Here is a 23,453-nt window from a genome sequence, read left to right on the forward strand (position 1 = left end):
TTGTTTTTTCCCCGTCATGCACACCCCTACTTGAAAGACCCCCTACACACATACAAACCTACTCACAAGGTAAAAACCTGCTCTCCTCTCTGTGTGCTCTTAACTATGGAGGCAACATTGGAGCAGGCCATTTTTTGTGATGGCCAGTAGCTTGTGAAATTTCTTGCCCTGGAAGCTGGCATAGCCCTTTGCTTTTAGGAGCCAGTCCAATTATAGACACAGCTCAAATTCATCCAATCATATGAAAAGCCAGGATGAGGGGGCATTCTTCACCTGCTTCACCTTTGTTTGGGGTTGGCAGGATTGTGGGGGTGAAGTGGCTGTTGCTTACTTAGATTGGCATGAACCCAAAGACGGGGGGAGGCATCCAAGTCAACCTCTGATGGTTATGCAGTCCCAGAGGAGTTAATCAGTGCTGAGCATCACTGCTGTAGAGTTTAAGGGAATGGGGTTGATGGGCACATGAGGAAAAGCAGGCAGGCCCTGTGGCCATGTAGGTCTGGGATCCAGGGTGGATTGCCCAAATGCTGGCAAACCCAACAGGCAACCTCTTAAGGATCCTGCACAATGGGGGTGAATGAGTTTAATGCACAAAATCATATTGATAAACCCTAGTTTAACCCTTTGAATTTTGTCAGATGTCTTCATTTCAGGGCATGCCCCATGTAGAACACGTTACCGTAGTCTAATCTGGAACTAACCACCACAACAAGGATAACAGTGAACCTAACTCTCTGTGATGTTGTTAGTAGTATTTTTATTTATTACCTAATTTGAAAGATAAGAATGCTCTATATAAATACATATAAACCCCTCTGAAGATGTACATGAATTTTAACAAATTCTCATTTAGAGTTGCTTCGATGGAGCCAAATACAAATGATTCTGTGACTTTTTGGCCCATAGCGAATGTTGACAAATGCGCATGAGATATTTGAAGAATATCCTTTTATGGTAGCCAAAGATCTGTCCTTTCCTTTAGCCTCATCTCTCTTCTTTTGCATCAAATTATCGTCCCACTTCCATTCTGAGACCAGAAGTAAAATATCTGCTCTTACAGTGCAGAAATCAGATAAAATTCAGCTTCTTTGATTTCCATAGCAGAGCTGCAAATATGTGTTTATTTTCCTTAAAAGATCCAAACTTTGCCTGGACCATGCTGAGAGGCAATACAGCTCTGCCGGGGAAAACTAAAAACTATTTACAATTGTACCCATTCATTTATCAACCCTAATTAGCACACGCTATGATTAATTTATCAGTGCTCTCTATGATTAAAAAGGTGTGTACTTGACCTAGCTGTATTTGCAAGTACTATATAGAGGTCCAAGCCTCGAAATCAACACACAGATGGTTTCTCCATTCAGCTGATTTCTGCATTTCCAGATGGGGTTTCTACGGGTTCTATTGCTGACGGCTGGAGCCGTTTTGACTTTTCCTCTTTGGTCTTTGTCCTTGGCCGCTTGGGTGGCTTACCTTTATTTTTTCAGGTCTGACTTTCCTCCTCGATTGGGCCATCCTTTGAAGATTAGGCTCTTTCAAATTGGATTCTTGACGGCCTATGGACTAGTAAGTGTGTTGCTTTTGATCTTGGTTTTCAATAATTGGCTTGTCCTGCATGCAGGACACGTGACATATCTTGCGTGGTGAAGAGAGGCTGCACTTGCATGCTTGCTATCACGATGGTTCACCTGCAAAGTCTGTTTCTGCAGAGATGCAGCTGGAAGATTAATTCTTTGTAGATTTGCGTATTGAGTCGGGATGCCGTAGTTTTTGCGTCGAAGATGTTTAATGGTCAGACTTAGTGGTTTGAGGGTGATGAGCAGACACGAGCCGATCCCCAGATCTGTTCAGTTCAGTACCAGACAGCTCAAAGCCTGTCAAACCAGTTTGCATCAGGTTTTTTCAAAACTGTGCATGCACAAAAACCACTATTTATCCATCCAGATTGGCAGTAATTAAAGTTGCTAAGGCCTTCTTAGGCAAACACCAAATGATAATCGCTATGAATGTACACACTTATGACTGATTTAAAAGATTTGGAGCCATTTGTTTAAAAAATTGGGAGGGAAGGCCACATGATATAGCCTGGTCTCACCAGATCTTAGAAGCTAAGCAGGTTTGGTACTTGGATGGGTGACCACCACTGAAGAAGACCCAGCAGAAGAAGGTAACGGCAAACCACCTCTGCTTCTTGTGTGCCTTGAAAGTCCCTTGCTGGGGTTGCCATAAGTCAGTTGCGACTTGACAACACATACATATAGGCATTTAAGCAAATGCTTGCCAAGCGGTTGCCTATTAGGACGGAATATGGTGAAACTACCAGTGAAATAGCCCAGCGGTTGCCTATTAGGAAGGAATATGATGAAACTACCAGCCAAATAGCCATGAACTGGTCAATGAACAGACTAACTGTTCATAAAAAAAATCCACTCCCTGCTCGATGCCACAACCAAACAGGATGGGAATGGAACCAGCGGGTGTTTGTGCCTCCCTAATGCTAAGCGTTGAACATTTTTGTAGAATGTAAATGATTTCCCCTTCAGTTGAATTAATTGGTTGACTTCTCATGGTGTTTGAGGCTTTTCTCACAGAAGGAAGGTTATTTTAATGACTTAGCTGGAGGTGTTTTCTCTAGCAGCCACTTATCGTTGGTAAACTTGTGAGTCTGTTTTCTTTTTGCAGGCCAGAGATATGGGAAGTGCCTCTGATCCATGACAGCTGCTAGGGGATGAAAATTCAGTGGCCCGTAAAACATTGTACCATATGATTTCAAGCACTTTCAAATAGAACGTGGCCTCCTGGGTTTGATCTGGTGTCTGCCCTCCCCCTCCATATAAAGACAAGGCATGAACACACATGAAGCTGCCTTATACCAAATCAGACCATTGGACCATCAAGGCCAATATTGATTTCTCTGACCAGGGTCTTAGGTAGAGGTCTTTCTCGTCACCTACTACCTGACCCTTTGGCTGGAGATGTGGGGAATTAGACCTGGGACCTTCTTCACACCATGCAGATGTTCTGCTTCCAAGCCATGGCCCCTCACCTGAATTAGATAATGCAATTTTGCCAGTGCTTGTATGCCTAATCGTAGGCCATTTTCACATGCACCACAGGAGATCGAGCAAACTCACAGCATGAAGTGTCTTCCTAGCATGATCTCCCAGCACAATCCCCTTTAATGGCCCAATGATGTCAGAAAAAGGTCCATTAAATGAGATCGTGCCAGGAAATCGTGCTAGGAAGACACTTCTATGCTGTGAGTTTCGTGCGATCTTCTGGGCGCATAGGCATGTGAAAATGGTCCTAGCTTGACACAGCTAAGAACTACCAAGCACTAAGAAGGAACCCGACTAACCTGGTAGTTTTCACCAATACCAGTAGACTGGAATAATTTGAAGATATTGATAACTAGGCTTTCTAGGGTTGAATAGATTGAAGATACTGATAGGTACTCCAGTGCAAACTTTCTAGGGTGATATCTATGTTGATATTATGGATACCACAATTTACTTTGTGATGTCAACACACACTCCAAAGCTGTCTATTGGACTGGATTTCACCTGTCAATTAGAAACGTCCAATGAATTTGGAAGTAGCTCTCATGGATCTGATAGTCTGCATTGGCCAGAAAACTGGTGGTCCAAAGTTTGGCGATACTAACCAGGCTTCACTGCCATGGTCACAGTAATGCCTCCTAAAAAGACAGGTGGATCCCCAGACAGGGCTTTAACCACATTTCTTCTAAGATGTCCTCTCCTGGTTCTACTGAATTGCATTAGCTGCTAACTGGGGCCAGAAGGATCGATTTGAGTTTTTCTAACCTCTGGTAATAATCATATTACGTGATTTCAAGGATTAATAGCAAGGTATATAAATGTCTTGAATATTCCAAAGAGGTATATAGGAATGATTTTGAATTTCCACTTCTGCTCTTTTAACCCCTGAATCCCCATTTCTATTTTGCTTCCCAGCCCTTGGGCCAACTAAATAATTGAGGCTTAATTTTTGTGCCATTTCCTATTTCCTTACACTGAATTTCCTCCAACAGTGCTATTGATGTATCTATTAAATCAGTATTGTATGGATAAAACTACATGGTGTATTTTTTTAAGTACAACATGCATATCTAAGACAAAGCCATCTGCAAAACTGACAACAAACACAAACCATTGGCAAAACATTAACAAATGAAGAAAGAAATGATATAGGGAACTTTGGGTTGTCCATAGAGATAAATAAATGCCATTATAATTGTTATTGTTTAGTAGATGGGTGCCTCTACTGGGGCAAATGGGTTCATGGATGGTGTGGCACAACCTGCTACGGTTAAACACCTAGAAACCCATCCACTAGTGATTGTATGTGTATGTGCCATAGAGTCTCAATTGACTTATGGTGACCCCAGCAAGGGGTTTTCAAGGCAAGTGAGAAGCAGAAGTGGTTTTCCATTGCCATCCTCTGCAGAGTCCTCCTTGGTGATCACCCACCCAACTACTGACCCTGCTTAACTTCTGAGATCTGACGAGATCAGGCTATACCATACGGCCTTCCCTCCAGATAGTGACTAGGGGTGGAGAATTATGATCCTAGCACCATTAACAGCCCACTCCTGAAAAGGGAAATGCTTTCCGAAGCTGCTCTTTGTCAAAGTGAGATAGACAAGTGGATCTCCATGAAGTTCTGGAGAGCTCTAATCACCAATGTTTAATGTTTATCCATACACCCAGGGCTACATAGCATGGAAGATTGGCCTCTGTGGCGAACATACAGTTATGAGGAAGTTAACAGACGGGATCCCACCTGGTAAAGATAAGAAGCTTCATATTGAGAATCTCCAGTTTCAAGGCGTGCCTGTGAGGTTGTACCAAACAAAAGCTCTTCACTCAAAGCAGAGAAAAGGAATGCTCTTCTTTCATGGAGGAATTGGCATGTGGGGCAGCATCGGTAAAAACTAAAAATATGCTTTATAATTTGTTTATTATTAGAATATTGTTTATTATAATGGCGGATATGGATTGGTCATTCTGAAGCTGATATATGTCAGGATGGGATACTTACAACTAAATTAGAGAAGAGGTGTTTTTTTTTTTAAGGAAGCTGAATATAAAAGTTGGATGATCTGCTTTGTGGACTCACAAGTACTACTGAAAAATTGCCAGTAGTTCAGAGTTCTTTCCTGCATTCAGGTGACCTCAAAATTCCATTTAACAGTCGTTTAGCCACAACATCCATTGCTTTTATCATCTGCATATTGTTTTGTTCCCCCACCAGTCAATTGTGGTGCAATTTCCGTCAATCATATGTACAGTAACAACAGCAGTTCAAGAAGATATTGGTAATCATCTTCAGATATCGGCCATTCCCACACACGTTGAATAATGCACTTTCAATGCACTTTTGCAATCCTTTTGAAGTGGATTTTTTGTTCCACACATGGAAAATCAGTTTCAAATGTTCACTAAAGAGTACTGAAAGTGGATTATCCAACGTGTGTGGAAGCAGCCATCCTGTTCTTTCCTTATTACACACCAGATTTTTTCCAAGGTTCAATTTGTTACAATACCCTTATTTATTTATTTATTTATTTATTTATTTATTTATTTATTTATTTATTTATTTATTTATTTATTTATTTTCGATTTTTATTCCGCCCTCCCTGCACAGGCAGGCTCAGGGTGGATTACATTCAATTAAAAATGTTACATTAAAATGCCCTACCCTTTATTATTACATAATAGAAGCACAGTTTTCGAGGCATAGGTGGTCTTTGTACTATAATTCTACCACATCCTTGGGAATGTCATATGCTTTGATGTGGCTCAGAGACAGGGCTTTTGTTTCTGGGAAAAGAGGTGGTGGAACTCAGTGGTGGAACTCAAGACTGCACAATGACATCACATTGGGTCAGCTGGAACAAGGGGGGAGTTTTTTACAGTTGAAATTGTCCTCAGCGAAAATGGTCACATGGCTGGTGGCCCCACCCCCTGATCTCCAGACAGAGGAGAGTTTAGATTGCCCTCCACACCACTCGGTGGCACAGAGGGCAATCTAAACTCGCCTCTGTCTGGAGATCAGGGGGCGGGGCCACCGGCCATGTGACCATTTTTAAGAGGTGCCGGAACTCCATTCCACTGTTCCCACTGAAAAATGTCAGAACCGTGGCTAGATAGTATCCTTACTCCAGTCTGCCTTCTGCAATTAGACAATAGTCCATTGTTTCCAAAAAGCATTTAATGAAGAAAAAGATCATTATAGTCCACTGGCCTGAATGCAATATTCAGGTTGGTACATATGCATTGTTACCAATGACTAGCAAAGCATGAGGTACAAAGTAACAGATCACAGACGGCCCAACCTCCCCCCATAGTTCTCAAAACAACCCCTTTGAAGTCAGGATAGCGAAAGTTCCCAAGGCCGTTCTTGGTGGAACGTCGGTAGCCAAAACAATCCTCTTCTGTGAGATAGCTGCCTGGGAATCTTGGCACCTGGGGAGAGAGCACTTAAACACTGAAAGGATTAAATATGGAGTCGGTTAAGCAAAAGCATACAAGACAGCGTTCTGAACCTGACATTCTGCCCCCTCTAAGATGCTCCTCCCCCAGGTTTATGTGGGTAACGAGAGTGAAACGCTCTCACAAGTCTAGGAGCATGAACATGTACAGAATTCACCCATTCATCAAACCCAGAGTCAAAGTCCTTCCACCTAATGAGGTAAAATAACTGATTCCTTTTTATTTTAGAGTCCAGTATTTGTTGCACCTCATAGTGGGTCTGGTCATCGATCAGAGTGGGGATTGGAGGGGCCCGGGTGTGCCATTGTTCATCAATGGGGGCTTTTTTCAATAGACTAACATGGAATGTATCATGCACGTGGCGTAGTTTTTTTGGTAAATCTAAGGCAACAGTCACTTTGTTGATTACTTTGCGAACAGGAAAAGGTCCTAAGAACTTTAACGCTAGCTTGCGGCTGGTTTGAGTTACTTTCAGATTCTTCGTAGAAAGATAAACAAGATCGCCTAGTTGTAAATCCCATTCTGCCGCACGGTGGCGGTCGGCGTACTTTTTATAATCCTGTTTGGCTTTGTCGAGGTGTTTTTTGATTTGAGTCCATTGTTGAGCTGCTTCCCCCCACCATTCGGTGACGTCTTTGGAAGCTGTAGTAGGAGGGGGGAGTGCTTCAAACGGAAACGGTTTGAAGTGGAAGCCATAGACGACTTTGAAGGGAGTTTCTCCCGTGGAAGCATGGATGCTGTTATTATATGAGAATTCTGCCAAGGGGAGCAAGTCAAACCAATTATCTTGTTGGAAGTTAATGTAACAACGTAGAAATTGCTCTAAAATCTGATTAGTTTTTTCCGATTGCCCGTCTGTTTCTGGGTGATGGCTTGAACTGAGACCTTGTTCAATGCCCAGCAGTTGTAAAAGCTCCCGCCAGAAGTTGGCAATGAATTGTCCGCCGCGATCCGAGATCACCTTTGATGGAAAAGAATGTATTTTTACAATATTCTTTATAAAAATGTCGGCCAGTTTTCTAGCGGAAGGAATTGTGGTGCACGGTATGAAATGAGCTTGCTTGGAAAATAAATCAACCACGACTAAAATACAGTTATGCCCCGTTGAGGGGGGTAAGTCAGTGATAAAGTCCATAGAGATTATTTCCCACGGTCGATTGGGCGTTTCTAAAGGTTGTAAGAGTCCTGGGGGTTTGCCCTTTTGGGATTTGGCGCTGAGACAGATGGGGCAAGACGCAACATATTGGGAAATGTCTCTGCGCATGCCCGGCCACCAAAATTGGCGTTGCACTAAGTGAAGCGTTTTTAAGTACCCGTAGTGCCCCGCAGTGGGGGCATCATGACAACGGTGTAAAACTTCTTTCCGCAAACTTTTGGGTACATAGAAGCGATCTCCCCAAAGCCATTCCCCTTGGGCGGACAGTTGCAGCTTGTCTTTGGGCACATTCCCCCCCTCCTTTTCCACTTCAGCCTTCAGCTTTTCTCTCCATCCCTGGTCGGGTTGATGGGAGGGGTTTGTGCGGCTGCGAGTGGTCACCACGCCCCCTAATTGCGTAGGTGAAAAGACTGTGTCAATTGTCTCCTCCCTTTTGCTTTTGTGTTGGGGCATGCGTGATAGAGCGTCGGCCAAAAAGTTAGTTTTGCCCGGGAGAAAGTTTAATGTGAAGTCGAATTTGGAGAAAAATTCCGCCCATCTCAGTTGTTTGGCGTTTAGCCTGCGAGGGCTGCGAAGGGCCTCTAGATTTTTATGGTCCGTCCAGACTTCGAACGGATGACGGGCTCCTTCTAACCAATGTCTCCAGTTAGTGAGAGCTGCTTTTACAGCAAAAGCCTCCTTTTCCCATACATTCCAATTCCTTTCCGCCTCTGAAAACTTTCTGGAAAGGAAGGCGCAGGGTTTGAGCTTTCCGTCTGCCCCCCGCTGTAGCAGCACGCCCCCAATTGCCATGTCGCTGGCGTCGACCTGTACTATGAAGGGGCGGTTTTCATCGGGGTGTTGCAGAACGGGCTCTGAGACAAACTGCGTTTTAAGGTGACTGAACGCTGTTTGGCATTCTGGTGTCCACGACAGTTTTGCACTTGGCTTTTTGGCTTGGACCCCTTGTCTTTGGTTTTTAACAGTTCAGTTAGGGGGAGTGTGATCTGGGCGAAATTTGCAATGAATTCTCTATAGAAGTTGGCAAAGCCCAAGAATGATTGCAGTTCTTTGCGGATCGCGGGGGTTTGCCAATTTAATACGGCCTGTATTTTGCCTGGATCCATTTTCAAGCCCTCTTGAGAAATAAAATAGCCTAAATAAGTGAGTTCTGTTTTGTGAAACTCACATTTAGAGAGTTTAATGGGCAGTTTGTTATTCATGAGAGTGGTTAAGACCTTTTTTACAAGGTCTACATGTTCCTCTTCGGTCTCCGAATAGATTAACACATCATCTAGGTACACCACAACGCCTTTATATAGAAATTCATGCAGTACTTCATTGATCATGGACATGAAAACCGATGGTGCCCCGGCCAGGCCAAAAGGCATAACTAAATATTCATATTGGCCGAGGGGGGTGTTAAACGCGGTTTTCCATTCATCCCCTTTTCGGATACGGACATGGAAGTAAGCGTCTTTTAAATCTAATTTCGTAAAGACCTTACCTTGAGCCACGACGTTGAGTAGATCTCTGATGAGCGGGATGGGGTAGGCGTTGCTGGAGGAGACGGCGTTAAGTCCCCGAAAGTCGGTGCACAGTCTTAAGCCCCCGTCCTTCTTTTTGACGAAAAGCACTGGCGCGGCATGGGGACTGTTAGCAGGGCGAATAAATCCCCTTTGAAGATTGAGATCGATGAATTTGTGGAGCTCTTCTCTTTCGTTGGGACTCATGGGATAAAGACGGCCTTTGGGCAGCGAGGCTCCCGGTATGATTTCTACAGCACAGTCCGTCCTCCTGTGAGGAGGTAAAGCATTAGCTTCTTCCTCGGTGAAGGCTTGGGTGTATGCTCTGTATTGCTTGGGTATTTGGTTGATTTCTTCCTGGGTGAGGAGAACAGATTCATTTATAGTTGGGTCCTTGCCCCAGTTTTGATCCCAACGGTGATCTTTACATGATTCATGGTTAAATGTGATACTTCCCTCTGCCCAATTGATATAAGGGTTGTGATCGCATAACCACCGGCTTCCCAGGATCAAGGGGTATTTCGCTGTGGCACTAATGACGAATGATCTTACTTCCCAATGTTGTCCCATGCCGGTTATGATTGGAGTGGTTTCGGTAGTGACTGGGTTCATGTTGGTGCCATCCATTTGCTCGAAAATTACCGGTATTTCCAAATCTTTTACCGGAAGCACTAGTCCATTAACTAAAGCTGGCGCGATAATGTCTCTGGAACAGCCTGAATCAATTAGAGCTTGTACGTGGATATGCATTTTCCTGTCCGGATTCACTAACGTTACTGGTATGAAGAGTATGGACCCACGGGGTCGGTTCGGAACCGGGACCCCCGAAGGTTTGATCTGCCGTTTGGGCCCTTTCACGACAGATCCATCTCGTTTCCCGATGCGGGGCTCTCTGGATTCTCTCCCCCCGTTAGGGCGGCCGTATCGTCCTCCATAACTTCCTCCAATTCCAGTCCTCTTTCGGGGAGGTTTCTCCTCGACGCTCCCCTACCTCTTGAAGCGGTTCTTGGAGCTGGAGTTGGGCGCGGTGGCGCCGGATAGGCTGCGGGGGCTGGGCATCTTAGTTGGAGCAGAGGTCTTTGCACAGGCCGATATGGGCATTGCGCCGCAAAGTGACCACTTTGGCCACATTGCAAACATAGCCCTTGTTGCCATCTAGCATCTCTTGCTCCACGCGTGGCATATCCAGCCCCCCGGCTTCCCCGAAGGGGAGTGGAGGAACGTCTTTGGCCCAGAGGTTGTTGGTGTTGTTCCACTAAACGAACTTCGAGTAGACGGTTTTCAACTTCGCAGGTCAATTGTATCCACCCTAACAGCGTAGGAGGGTTATCTTGCATGAGAGCTCAGTCCAATAATTTAGGGTTCAACCCTTGTTTGTACAAAATAATCTTGGTAGACTCTTCGCACCTTGGGCATTTGGCAGCGAGCTGTCGGAATTTTGTAGCATAGTCTCTAGCCGACATGCTGCCTTGCCTGATTGCCTGCAATTCCGTTCTAGCCCTAGTTTCTTCTAGGGGGTCTTCATATTGGGCTCGGATCGCATCCACTAGCCCTTGGAGCGTATCTAATTCAGGGGCCCCCACGTTATAAAGTCCCACATACCAGTCGGCAGCTTTACCTTGGAGACGTGATCCCAGGTGCTCTGACTGGCCTCACTCCCGAAAAGATGTCCCCATCAGTTGAAAAATTGCACCACTTGTACCAGGAAAAATCCCAATTTGGAAGGGTCTCCATCAAACGTAGCGTCCAGTTTGACCCATCCCATGGGAAGATCTTGTCTAGGAGCTGGTGCCGGCATTGGGTAGGCATCAAGCGGAGCGAGTTGTAAAGGAGGCTGTCGCGGCGTTGGCGGTAGCTGTGGCGGAGGATACTGAGGGTAGGGTTGAGGTTGGTGCGGCAAAGGCCCTCCCGGAATCGGCTGGGGAATCCCCGGCATCGGCTGGGGTATCCCCGGCGCCCCCAGAATCGGCTGGGGGATTGGCTGGGGTCCTCTTGGAGCCAGATGTACTGGTGTTGGCCGAGAAGGTGTCGGACGCTCCCTCGGTGGGGCCCCAGGTGCTGGTTGAAGGGGAGTGGGGGTTGGCCGCAACGGAGGTGGGTGAGGAGAGATGGGTTGAAGAGGAACCGTATCCCCTCGCGGCCCCGGTGTCGGAAGAGGCCTGTCCGCTCCTGGGATGACTGGTGGTGTGGTCCCTCTCGGAAGGCTTGGGGGCTGGCTCGCTTGAGTTGTGGGTGGTGGGACGACCGGGGAAGCTGGCTCTAGTGGTCGTCCTGGTTCTCCCCCTCCTCCTCCAGTCCCACTAACCACCGGAGTTATAGGGTGATCGGGACGAGGGTCTTCCGGAATCGGCTCTCCACCTCCTCCGCCGGCACCGACGTCTCCCGGTGTAATCGGTTGCTCGGGACGGGGGTCATCTGGACAAGGATCTTCTGGGCAGGGTCCTTCCCCGGTGACAGAGTCCTCGTCTCCCGTCTCCGGTGGCTGTTGCGGCCACAGTTGATTTTGCAGGTTAGCCAAACTTTGGCTGATGTCAGGTAGACCAGCTGGCGGAACTCGACCTCTGTCCCCCTCCACTAGCACTGAGAGCAGATGGACGGCATTTGCCAAACTTTCTTCCATATTTAGGAGTCTGTTCTCCAACAGCTGTACTCTATCCGTAGTTTCCTCCTCCCGTTGTTCCGTGGACCCCACATCTCCCATCGTCTGTGAGGTTGGTACTGTTTCGGGCGGCAGTCCTGTGGTTAACGTCTGCTGCCACGGCAAAGGTGTTTCTATCCCTTGTTCCTCTTGAGATCTCGCGGCTAAAACTCCTTTTGTCAGGCCAGTGATTGCTGATATCCCTGAATCAATGGCAATCGTCCGGCTCTGGAGCTGCACCCACTGGTGCTCACTTACATCTGGCTGCCCCAGCCACGGGGTGACTTCCGCATAATCCCAACTCAGGGCACCACGGCGGGATGTTTCCCATTCCGTTTGTTCGGTCGTCCTGTTCCAGAACAACCACGGTCGGCCACCGGTTTGTTTGGGTATGGATTCCAAACTGCGCCGACTATCCAGCTGCAGCTGCGTAAACATCGCGCTGGCCCTCCGCTCCCTCGTATCCCTTGGCCTTGCACCCCACTGCGTCGGGGTGGGCAAGTTGAAGAGTGGCGTGGCTGTGGCTCTAGGCCGAGTATCAGCGTTGCTGGGAGCGAGGGTATAAATCGTTGTAACCGAGGAGCCGTCTCCTCGCGGTACAGGTTCTTGGGCTTCCAAGCCTTGAGAGCCGGGAGAGGCATACGGGTCAAACAAAGGATCCCTGACTGGGACAGCTTTGGAGTCCGTTTGATCCGGCTTAGGCATTGGAAAAGTTGATTGGTAACAAAATGTCAGAACCGTGGCTAGATAGTATCCTTACTCCAGTCTGCCTTCTGCAATTAGACAATAGTCCATTGTTTCCAAAAAGCATTTAATGAAGAAAAAGATCATTATAGTCCACTGGCCTGAATGCAATATTCAGGTTGGTACATATGCATTGTTACCAATGACTAGCAAAGCATGAGGTACAAAGTAACAGATCACAGACGGCCCAACCTCCCCCCATAGTTCTCAAAACAACCCCTTTGAAGTCAGGATAGCGAAAGTTCCCAAGGCCGTTCTTGGTGGAACGTCGGTAGCCAAAACAATCCTCTTCTGTGAGATAGCTGCCTGGGAATCTTGGCACCTGGGGAGAGAGCACTTAAACACTGAAAGGATTAAATATGGAGTCGGTTAAGCAAAAGCATACAAGACAGCGTTCTGAACCTGACAAAAAAAAGCCCTGCTCAGAGATATGTCTCTTGCAGGTGTGCTATTAAACAATGCTTTCCATGTACCAGCGGATCTTCCTAATTCATTAAACTTTCCATCCTATTTTCTATTTCCTCCAAGCAGTGAAGCTACAGGGATGCATTCGCCTATTGGTGGGGAGGGATTGTTTTCATTGTGACACCGATAAGAATTAGCACTGTTTCTCAATTTATCCAGAGAAAATTTGGATTTGTGTGAGAGAGTTTGAAGCTTCTAGGAAGAGTTAGGTGGAACCTTATGGAGGAAGAGTTTTATTTTATTTTTTTCATATTTAGGGACTCCCTATCATAACCTTAAAAATATCCCATCTCTTCCATTTCAGAGCCATTCCTCCCTTCAGCCACCAATACTTGCTCATCAATAGGTCCAATCCTAGCATGAAAACCACCAGCAATTAGCAACTAAGCAAGCACTAGGATAAGATGATGCTAATTTTTCAACTAACTGTGAAACCCTAAACAGAGTTACTCCAGTCTAAGTCCATTGAAATCAACAGGCTTAGACTGGTGCAACTCTGTTTAGGATTTCATGGTAACTCCCTTAGCTTCCTCCAATTACTTAAAAGAGTGTTTTTATCTCTAACAGGAGATAAATAAACTATTAATATAAAGGACTCCTGATTAAATCTTATATACTCAGCTAGGGCCAATGAGGAAGATGCCTTGTGCTCTATTGAAATATATTGTATTCTGCTAGAAATTAAACAGGCCAGGCCCTGCTTTAGAGCACCCATCAATACATAATTGAAAATGCTACATCACCTGTGAAACAAATTTCATTCGTTGACCATGTTTCCTGGAGCAATACAATCTGATTTTTTTTTTAAAAAAGGATTCCACCTCTGGTGTTTGGACTCTAGAATCCCAACCTTCTCTGTTCTATGATAATACCTTCACTCAATCTTCCATCATCTCTGTTATGGGGGTAGTTGTACAAATTTCTCTCTGTGAACTTCATGTGGGGTTAGCAGATTTGAGGCTGAATAGCAGTATGGGGAAAGGGAGTAATATGAATCCCATGAAATAATAGGCCAAATGGTTTCACTTAGATTAGGTCATGGAAGCATACTCATGCTGAGAGCCAGTAGTGGTTAAGAGTGGCAGGACTCTAATCTGGAGAGGCAGGTTTGACTCCCCACTCCTCTGCTTGAAGCCAGATGAGTGACCTTGGGTCAGTCATAGCTTCTCGGAGCTCTCTCAGCCGCACCCACCTCACAGGGTGATTGTCACGAGGATAATAATAACACGTTTTGTAAATTGCTCTGAGTGGACATTAAGTTGACTTGGAGGGAGGTATCTAAATCAAATGTTATTATTATTATTAATAGTAGTATCCATTAATGAATGGTGGGAAGGGCAGCATAATAATCATACCAGAACCATCCTTTGTGCGGACAGGAAGAACTGGGTGGTTAAATATTTCAGAGGTGTAATTTTCACTGATGCATGGATCCTCCATTGCATTTGCATGTGCAGACAATAAACTGCTCTCTAGATTGGTGGAATATACAAGTTTCCAGCTAGCTAGCTAACTAACTAACTAACTAACAATGCCAGTCCAGCATTGACTGGTTTGCAGTGGTTGGCCCCGGTATGGAAATGATCTTTCTGTTGACTGATCTGGATTTGGACCTCTGGGAAATATTCAAAGTATAGAACTCTTGTCATTTGCTCTTACCTAGATTCCCACGAAAGAATGTGTCGCTTTTTTGCCAGGGAAAGTGACTCAGTGGTTGTCTCCGTTGGGTAAGTCACATGCTGTCTTTCATAATACTTGTTACAGATTGGATTAGTATGAGAGTTCATAGAATGGTCAAGATTTTTTTTTTAAAAAAAGCATCCCCAAACTAGTTCTTAAACATCCTCACATTGAGGGGGGGGGGACCCATGGCACACCTTCAGTTTATTTATTCATTCCATCTCCAACCCAGTTTCCTCCCTCAGCATAAAAACATCTGTACTTAAAATATATGAGCAATACTGTTAACGCCTCCTTTAATACTATAGTTGTGTTCCTGAAAACAGCATTAGAGCAGCCTTGAACCACGTGGAAAGGCAAGATTTAAATATTTTAATTAACAAGCAAACAAATAAATAAAGTGAAACATTTCTAGAAGAGTTCTTAATATCATAGGTTCTAATAGAGCTGTGGTATGGTGTGATAGTTTTATCTTTATCTTTATCTTTATCTGTGTTATTTATAGTCCGCCTTTCTCACTGAGATTCAAGGAGGAGTGTGAAATTAGTACAGACAATATCAAGGACATTTCAATCAACAAAGCTATAGGGTAAAAAAAATGCAAAGATATAACATTAGCAAAAAACCAATATAGAGTTGAAGAAATGCTGGAACAGAGTGTAAGCAATTATAGGATTGACATCAGACAACACAACTATCCAGCAGGGTCATACTTAAAGCAACAGGTAGTAGATAGGAGTGCATACTTAAAGTAATGGTGTAGCTCGATCCTCTAAGATCCCAGAATCTAAGCACCGTTGGCACTTGGATGAGAGGCCACTAAGGAAGATTCTACAGAGGAATGAGATGACAAACGACTTCTGTTTCTCACTCGGCTTGATAGCCCCTTATTGGGGTCACCATAAATTGGTTGCGACTTGATGGTACATATATATATATATAGTGTTAACAAGGTCACCATTTCTGAGTGACAGATGAGATGCAACAGGAGTGGCATTCTCCTAGGAGAGCTATGGCCACCTTCTCTGTCAGTCCCACTGCTCAGGCCCTATTCTTCAGCGATGGAACAACAACAACATTTCATTTATGTACTGTCCTTCAGGACAGCTTAATGTTCACTCAGAGTGGTTTACAAAGTGTGTTGTTATTATCCTCACGACAACCAACCCATGCAGTGTGTGGGGCTGAGAGAGGTCTAAGAGAGCTGTGACAGACCCAAGGTCACTCAATTGGCTTCAAGTGGAGGACTGGGGAATCAAAACTGGTTCTCCAGATTAAAGTCCTGCTGCTCTAAACCACTAGTGATCTCTACTGTAATTGAGAGATGACCATCTGGTCTGCAGCAGTGCCACACCACTCTGACTATATTGACTTCTGGCTTGGTTAATTACACTTTGGAGCTGTTGCCCAGCCCTCCTCCTCCACATTTTATAAAAAAAGAATTACACCCAAGATGAAGAGCATTATAATGAAACAGTTTTTGAAGAGGTATTAGTATATCGAATGATGTAAATAAACAGACTCAAGGAATTCACCCTCATTTTTACCCTCTCGTTCAGAAACCTCAAAATTTAGATTGGGACAAGCTAAAATAGTGCTGGTGGCATTATTTGGCCCTACACACATGGAACCCCCTCCCAAAGGGCAAATAATACCTTGTAGACACTGTTTCAGCTTGGGAAAACGGAACAAGGAGAAAGCATACTGCAGCAGCAATAGGACCGTGGGTCCCTGTTGCAGTCTCATGCAATTTGTAATGTGTAGGTTGGGTCTAAATAAGTAAACAGTATTGTAAACTTCTCAATGCATTTCAGCACCATGGTAAGAACCAGGCTTTCTCTGGGATATTTAAGGATCGACTGACAAGATCTCAGTGAGGGCATATAACACTAGGGACACAAACAGTGAAATCCTAAGCAAAGAAATCAATGGGCTTAGACTGAAGTAACTCTTCTTAGAATTGCACTGAAAGTGTTCTTAGAGCTACTTTTCTCAGGGCAAACTGGGCCCTTTTCACACTGGAACTTTAAAGCATTTCAGCACCTTTTCTGTTTCCCATATTTGCGTGACTTTCACATTTGCAAGGTAGTCATGGGTAGAGATGGGCATGAACCGGAAAAAACCCGAACCATGTGGTTTGTGGTTCGTCAAAGTTCACGAACCACAATCCATGAACTTTCATGAACCTGCCACTGGTTCGTGAACCAGTTCATTTCGTTTGTGAAAACGTCACATCCAGGTCAGAAAATCATCACTTCTGGGTCAGCAGAAGGTCACTTCCGGGCCAGCAGAAGGTCACTTCCCGGTCAGTAGAAGCTCTGCAGAAAGTCCATCCCCTGTTGCCTAGGAAACTGATTGATTGGCACCAGGCTGTCTGCAGTGACGAACTGAAAAAACGAACCAAACGAACTAGCCTAAAAGTTCGTGGCGGTTCATCAGAAATGGGATCTGATGAAACGTGGTTCGTGAACCATGAATCGGCCTGTTTCGTGCTTAATTTTGGTTCGTATTTTGGTTCATGCACATCTCTAGTCATGGGATGCAGAACTGATGTTTCTCCGTGGCATCCCTGATCCCCCCCTCCCTCGTGGACATACCGCGAGTTTATTTTGAAATTGCTGCCAAATTGTGGCTGGCATGATCAATGTCAGTGAGATCATTGATTCTCCCTCCTCTCCTTTTCCCTGGGTGCTGATTGATATGTGCAGAATTAACCACTCCCACCCTCCTCCACTTTCTGCACTCTTTGTCCACCATTGTTTTAGTAAAGCAAGGTAAGGGTCATAAGGCTGCTTCTCCATTGGCTTCCTTCCTCCCAGATATGCACACACACTCTTATTTTTTTTCCAAAGTCAGGAACAATTCCTAAGCTTGCAGCTTATTCCCTGCTGGCTTTAAAAGTCAGGAAATGGTTAAATGGCTGCTTTCCCCTTCCTCCCTCAGTGGAATGAGTACACTCTTTTTTTTTTCCTTCAAAGCTAAGAAAGTGTTGCAACATTACTCCACATTTCTCCTGGCTTTAAAAGCCAGGAAAGGGTTAAATGGCTGCTTTCCCCTCCTTCCCAGTGTCTTCTGCCATTGTTTTTTTTAAAAAACATTTTGCATGGCCCTTTGCAAATCAAAGCTGCAGATAGAGAAATACATAGCAGCATTTTAACCCTTTCCTGGCTTGGCTTTTTACAGTCATATTTTTATTATTGAATGAGTGTAATTTTAATACATAAAGCGAGGACAAAACAATTTTTTAAAAATAATCATTACAATGCAATATTAACTATATATAAAAACTTTGAATATACAATATTCACCTTTAACTTTAACTTTTTTACTGTCATTTGCTTATTCTTAGTAGGTTTGACATTGTGTTAATTTTATATTTATTCAATTATGAGTTAAGAATAGATTGGTATATTTGGTTGAGCATTTGTATCTCTTTTTCAGTAATGTAATCGAAGAATAGTAACCACTTTTCATAGAATTGTGATCCTTTGGGGGATTTGTTAGGTTGTTGCAACTTATCTGTTATCTTTTTGATGATAAAGCTGGCTTGGCTTTTTTAAAAAATAAATGAGAGTGGAACATGCCCCCCCCGAACTCTGTGACGTGAATTGCACGTCCCCCCCGAACTCTGTGACGTGAATTGCAAAACCTCGAAAGCCCAAAACTGCACCAAGACTTCAAAGCCTGTCTAAAATGAAAAACAGGACACCAAATCTAAACCGCCTCAGACAGTGTGGAAGGTAGGAGTGCCATGCCGAAGCCACAGCGATTCAGGTCAATGCTCATAAATGGTGGTTTAAACCCTAAGTGCGAACCAGACCCTGGAGTCTTGAACCCTGCAGAAGCAGCATCCTAGATGCTGGCAAGGAAGAAGAAAAGGATAGGGAAAGAGATTCTTCACTTCTCGTGCCTTTTGTTTGTTGTCAACCACAGCAGCAAAATTTAAGCTGGAGAAGAAACTTGGCTCATATTTTGAACCTCAACAGAACTTGAGTTAGATTCCGGTCCGGTAGCACCTTAAGAACCAACTAAAATTCCAGGGTGTGAGATTTTGAGATACCTTGGAAATCTAGTTGGTCTTAAAGGTGCTACTTGACCTGAATCTTGCTCTTGTACAACAGACCAACACAGCTACCCACCTGAAGCATGATTTGGGTTGAAATAACAATAGTCAGGTCTTACAACAGAGAAGCCTTGCTCTTCCAGAGAAACCCTTCTATCCCTAGTCAGATCAGCTGCTAAGCTGCCTAACACAGTTTGTGTGGTATGTAACAGAATGCTCAACTCCCTCTACAAGAAGCTCACCCACAAACTTGGCTTAGTAAGAGTGAGGGAGACTACTCTTGTTGGAGCATCCACCCTTGAGTTCCTCCATAGTGCAGCTCCATGGGATGATGGAAGCCGGACCCATCCCAGGCAGCTTCCATCTGACACCCCTCCCAGGATTAAGTTCTGGAGGTAAGATGGCCTAGAGTTCACCCTTGCTCCATGATGGTTTTGTTTTGCTTTTCATGGCTTGTGAAGGTGCTCTCCCACACCATCTTCCCTCCTGAACTTTCCTGCAACCCCAGCCCTTCCATGCAGATGATCAACAAGAACATCTGCCAACATGCCAGAAAATGAACTGATAGGGGGTGGGGAAATCTCTCTCTTGTCAACTGTACCTGGCCCTGCACCCTAATGCTACCTATGCAAGAGGAGAGAAGTAGCTGGCAGATCAGGGTGCTGCCTTCTCCACATGTCTCATTCATGACTCACTTGGCTTTGGAAACTTTCTGGCTGATAGAAGCGATGGAACACTACGTGGGTGAATTCAGCAGGCAGGTGATCCTGCTGGTGCTGAGACCAAGGCTGGGTGTCAATTTCTCTTTACAGGTGGTGGCAGACTTGAGAAAAGCTTCCTTCCCTTAGGTGCTGGATGGACAAAGTCTATCCAGCTGGAGGATAGAAGGCATGTACATGTGGGGGGACATGGTAAAGCTTGTCAGCCCAAGAGCACATATGATCCCATCCTACAGATCCCAAGGGATCTTACTGAGCACCAGGGATGCTGCTAAAGTCATACCCCTCCCCATAAGTACACTCTGAATTCTTCATTGGAAACATTTGGGTCATCAGTACGTAAAAAAGGTAAAGGTAGTCCCCTGTGCAAGCACCAAGTCGTTACTGACCCATGGGGGAACGTCACATCATGATGTTTTCTTGGCAGACTTTTTACGGGGTGGTTTGCCATTGCCTTCCCCAGTCATCTACACTTTACCCCCAGGAAACTGGGTACTCATTTTACTGACCTCGGAAGGATGTAAGGCTGAGTCAACCTTGAGCCAGCTACCTGAACCTGGCTTCTGCTGGGATTGAACTCAGATCATGAGCAGAACTTGGGCTGCAATACTGCAGCTTACCACTCTGCGCCACGGGGCTCTTACTTGGGTCATCAGTAGGGGGGGGGGACGTAATTTATTTTTCACATTTTTTGGTTTTTAGATACAGCAGTTGGTTCCTCTTAATCTCTTTTCCTCATTCAAAAGAGAAATTCTCTTTGATTTCTCATTAACTTATCTTGTTGGTTTTTTTTAACCATGTGATAGTGTAGATTTCCTCACCTGTGAATTTCTGCCTGTTGTTGTGTCACTGTGATATGATACAAGGGGTAAAAAGGAGTCTGATGCAGTGAGGGTACATTCAAACAAGTCCTGGCGAGTGTTTAATATTATCTTTAAAACCCAATTTGTTCTTAGGTTTTCAACTATGCTCATCGTATAAAAATAAATAAATATATTACTTTGTAGAGATCGAAAAGGAATCTTCCTCTTTACAAAAGAGGAACTTATTCGAAAATGATTCAGATTCCTAAAGAGAGGAATAGAAAAACCTATTGCTGGATTTCAGGGAGAAATTCAGCAGAGAGGGGTTAAGAGAATTCCACTTAAGAACCCTAGTTATCAGTCATCTTGTATACAGCCAGGTTTTTGCAATTCTAGTCATTCTAGCAAAGATATCTCCAACGATATCATAGAAAGTATAGAGAGCAAGATTTGGGTCGACTAGCACCTTAAGATTTCCAGGGCATAAGCTTTCGAGAGTCAGGCTCTCTTCATCATATATCTGATGACGATGGTATCGAGGGAAGAGCACCTGACTCTTGAAACCTTATACTCTGGGAATCTTGTGGCCTTCTTTTCTTTCTTTTTTAAAAATATCCTTTTTTTAAAAAAATATTTTATTTGAAAGAAGAATAAACAGTAAACAGAAATAATACAAAAAGAAATAAAAACAAAATATATATCAGAGTACTTAAACTATGTCATATTTCTCCTCTCCATCCCAATACGTACTTAAAATATTTTACATTCCATGTTATATATTCAACATTTTATATTCAACATTTTATGTTCAGCATTATAGTCGACATTATTATGTTCAGCATATTATATTACTAATTTAACTATTTAGCAATTTGTCTATTTTACCATCAATTACTGTTTTCCTTAGTTTACTGCTACATAATCAAAAAAAGCTTTCCATTTTTTCTGAAATTCTTGAGTGGGTCTATTATGTATATAAGAGGTTAATTTTGCCATTGAGGCATATTCATACATTTTGTTCCTGCAATCTGTCATATTTGAACAGGATTCTGCCTTCCATTTAATTTCATATAGTAGCCCCGCTGCTGTCACCATATATTTAAAAAGCTTGCTGTGCTCTTTTACTATATTACTCGGTAAAATATTTACTAACATATTCTTAGGGTCCATCACAAAGCAGAACTTCAATATCTTTTGCATCTCATCATGTATTTTTATCCAATATCTTCTTGTCCTCTTATATGTGCAACAAGTGTAGTCTTAAAGGTGTTACCGGTCTCAAATCTTGCTCTTTTTATTTACTATTTTTTAAACATTTTATTTAAATAAATGAAAGTAAGACAAAACCATAGTAAAGTAAGTGCATAATATATAAGTTATGCAGAATTTAGACGGTAAATTGAAAATTATACAATCTTATACCACCAGTAAGTATATAAACAGTGCAGATATAAAAATTTTAGGAATAAAACAAGAAGAACATTTAAGTTTCTTTAAACTAAAAAAGTAATTATTAAGTACTTAGCTTCCTTGAACCTAGCTGCATGACATTTCTCATCTCTTCTTCCCTCTCTCCCTCTAAGCTACTATATCAATTAGGTAAAGGTAAAGGTAGTCCGCTGTGCAAGCACCGAGTCATTACTGACCCATGTGGGGACGTCACATCATGACGTTTTCTTGGTAGACTTTTTACGGGATGGTTCACCATTGCCTTCCCCATTCATCTACACTTTACTCCCAGGAAACTGGGTACTCATTTTACCGACCTCGGAAGGATGGAAGGCTGAGTCAACCTTGAGCTGGCTACCTGAACCCAGCTTCCGCCAGGATCGAACTCAGGTCATGAGCAGAGCTTGGACTGCAGTACTGCAGCTTACCACTCTGCGCCTCGGGGCTCTCTATATCAATTAGTTTAACCTAAATAATCAAAGAATCCTTCCATTTTTTCCAGAAGTCAGTTATCAAACTATTTTGTAAGTAGTCAGTTTGGCCATTGAAGCATATTCCTGAACCTTATCTCTCCACTCTGGGAGACCAGGACAAGCATCGGTTTTCCATTTTCCTGCAGATAATACTCTTTTTGCTGTCACCATATAATGAAATCTTGCTCTTCTACTACAAGCCAACATGGCTATCCACCTGAAACTATAGAAAAGACTTTTCCTGTTCACTGATTCTATTACCAAATGAGATATGATGGATTTACAGAGTGTTTGTTACAGGTACCGTCTGTCTCCCGAGTACCCATATCCTTTACAGTTCAAGGACTGTCTTGATGCTACCATCCATTTTATGAAGAATGCAGAGGACTATGGAGTGGATCCAAAGTGTGTCATAATTGGTGGAGACAGTTTAGGGGGCACATTCGCTGCTGCAACTTGTCAAGATCTTGTCAAGAGAACAGACCTTCCCAAAGTACGCGCTCAAATCTTGCTCTATCCTTTTCTACAAGCCATAGATTTCAATTTGCCTTCACATCAGCAAAACCGGTTTGTACCCCCGTTTTTCCAAAGAATAATAGTGGAAGCAGGGCTGCAGTATCTCGGGAAAGAAAAATCATTAGCAAAAGAGATCAAGAATGGATCCCACATTCCTGAGGATGTGAAAATGAAGCTGAAGAATTGGATAAATCCAGATATTATCCCACAGGAATTCAAACACAGAGGCTACAAACCACCCCCACAGGCTGTCTTCTCACCTGAAATTCACCGACAAGCTCAGGAGGCGTTCGAGACCACATTTTCACCCCTTATTGTCGATGCTGATGTCATCCGGCAGCTCCCAGAGATGTACATTTTAACTTGTGAATACGATGTCTTTAGAGATGAAGGATTACTGTACAAAAAAAGATTAGAGGATGAAGGGGTTCCTGTGACTTGGTACCATCTTGCAGATGGATTCCATGGAGCACTAATATCCATTGATCTTCCCCTGTTTTCTTTTTCATGTGCCAAAAGAGGAATGGACAATATAGTGGATTTTATAAAAAGGTTATAATAAGTGGTCTAATCTAGTGCCACTGGTTATCTTGTCAACTGAGTAGAAGGGGAAAAAAAAAACACTCGACAGTATATTCTTTTGCATTGTGAAGTTTGTTCAGTTTTTAACATAAATATTGATTCATTTCGATTTGTTTCCCCATGGGCTTAAAGGAGAGTAACT

General features: G+C 43.7%; 1 protein-coding gene across 1 annotated transcript; it reads left to right on the top strand.

The window, feature by feature from the left end:
* Positions 1–1,363: 1,363 nt before the first annotated feature.
* On the top strand, positions 1,364–23,373 carry LOC129344818 (arylacetamide deacetylase-like 4). Its single transcript, XM_055001719.1, has 4 exons — positions 1,364–1,569; positions 4,734–4,950; positions 14,690–14,753; positions 22,514–23,373. The coding sequence occupies exons 1-4, from the start codon at positions 1,387–1,389 to the stop codon at positions 23,286–23,288; spliced, it is 1,239 nt and encodes a 412-aa protein (XP_054857694.1). The 5' UTR covers positions 1,364–1,386; the 3' UTR covers positions 23,289–23,373.
* Positions 23,374–23,453: the final 80 nt, after the last annotated feature.

This window comes from Eublepharis macularius, chromosome 17 (genome assembly GCF_028583425.1).
Source record: "Eublepharis macularius isolate TG4126 chromosome 17, MPM_Emac_v1.0, whole genome shotgun sequence".
In the NCBI taxonomy this organism is placed as follows: Eukaryota; Metazoa; Chordata; class Lepidosauria; order Squamata; family Eublepharidae; genus Eublepharis; species Eublepharis macularius.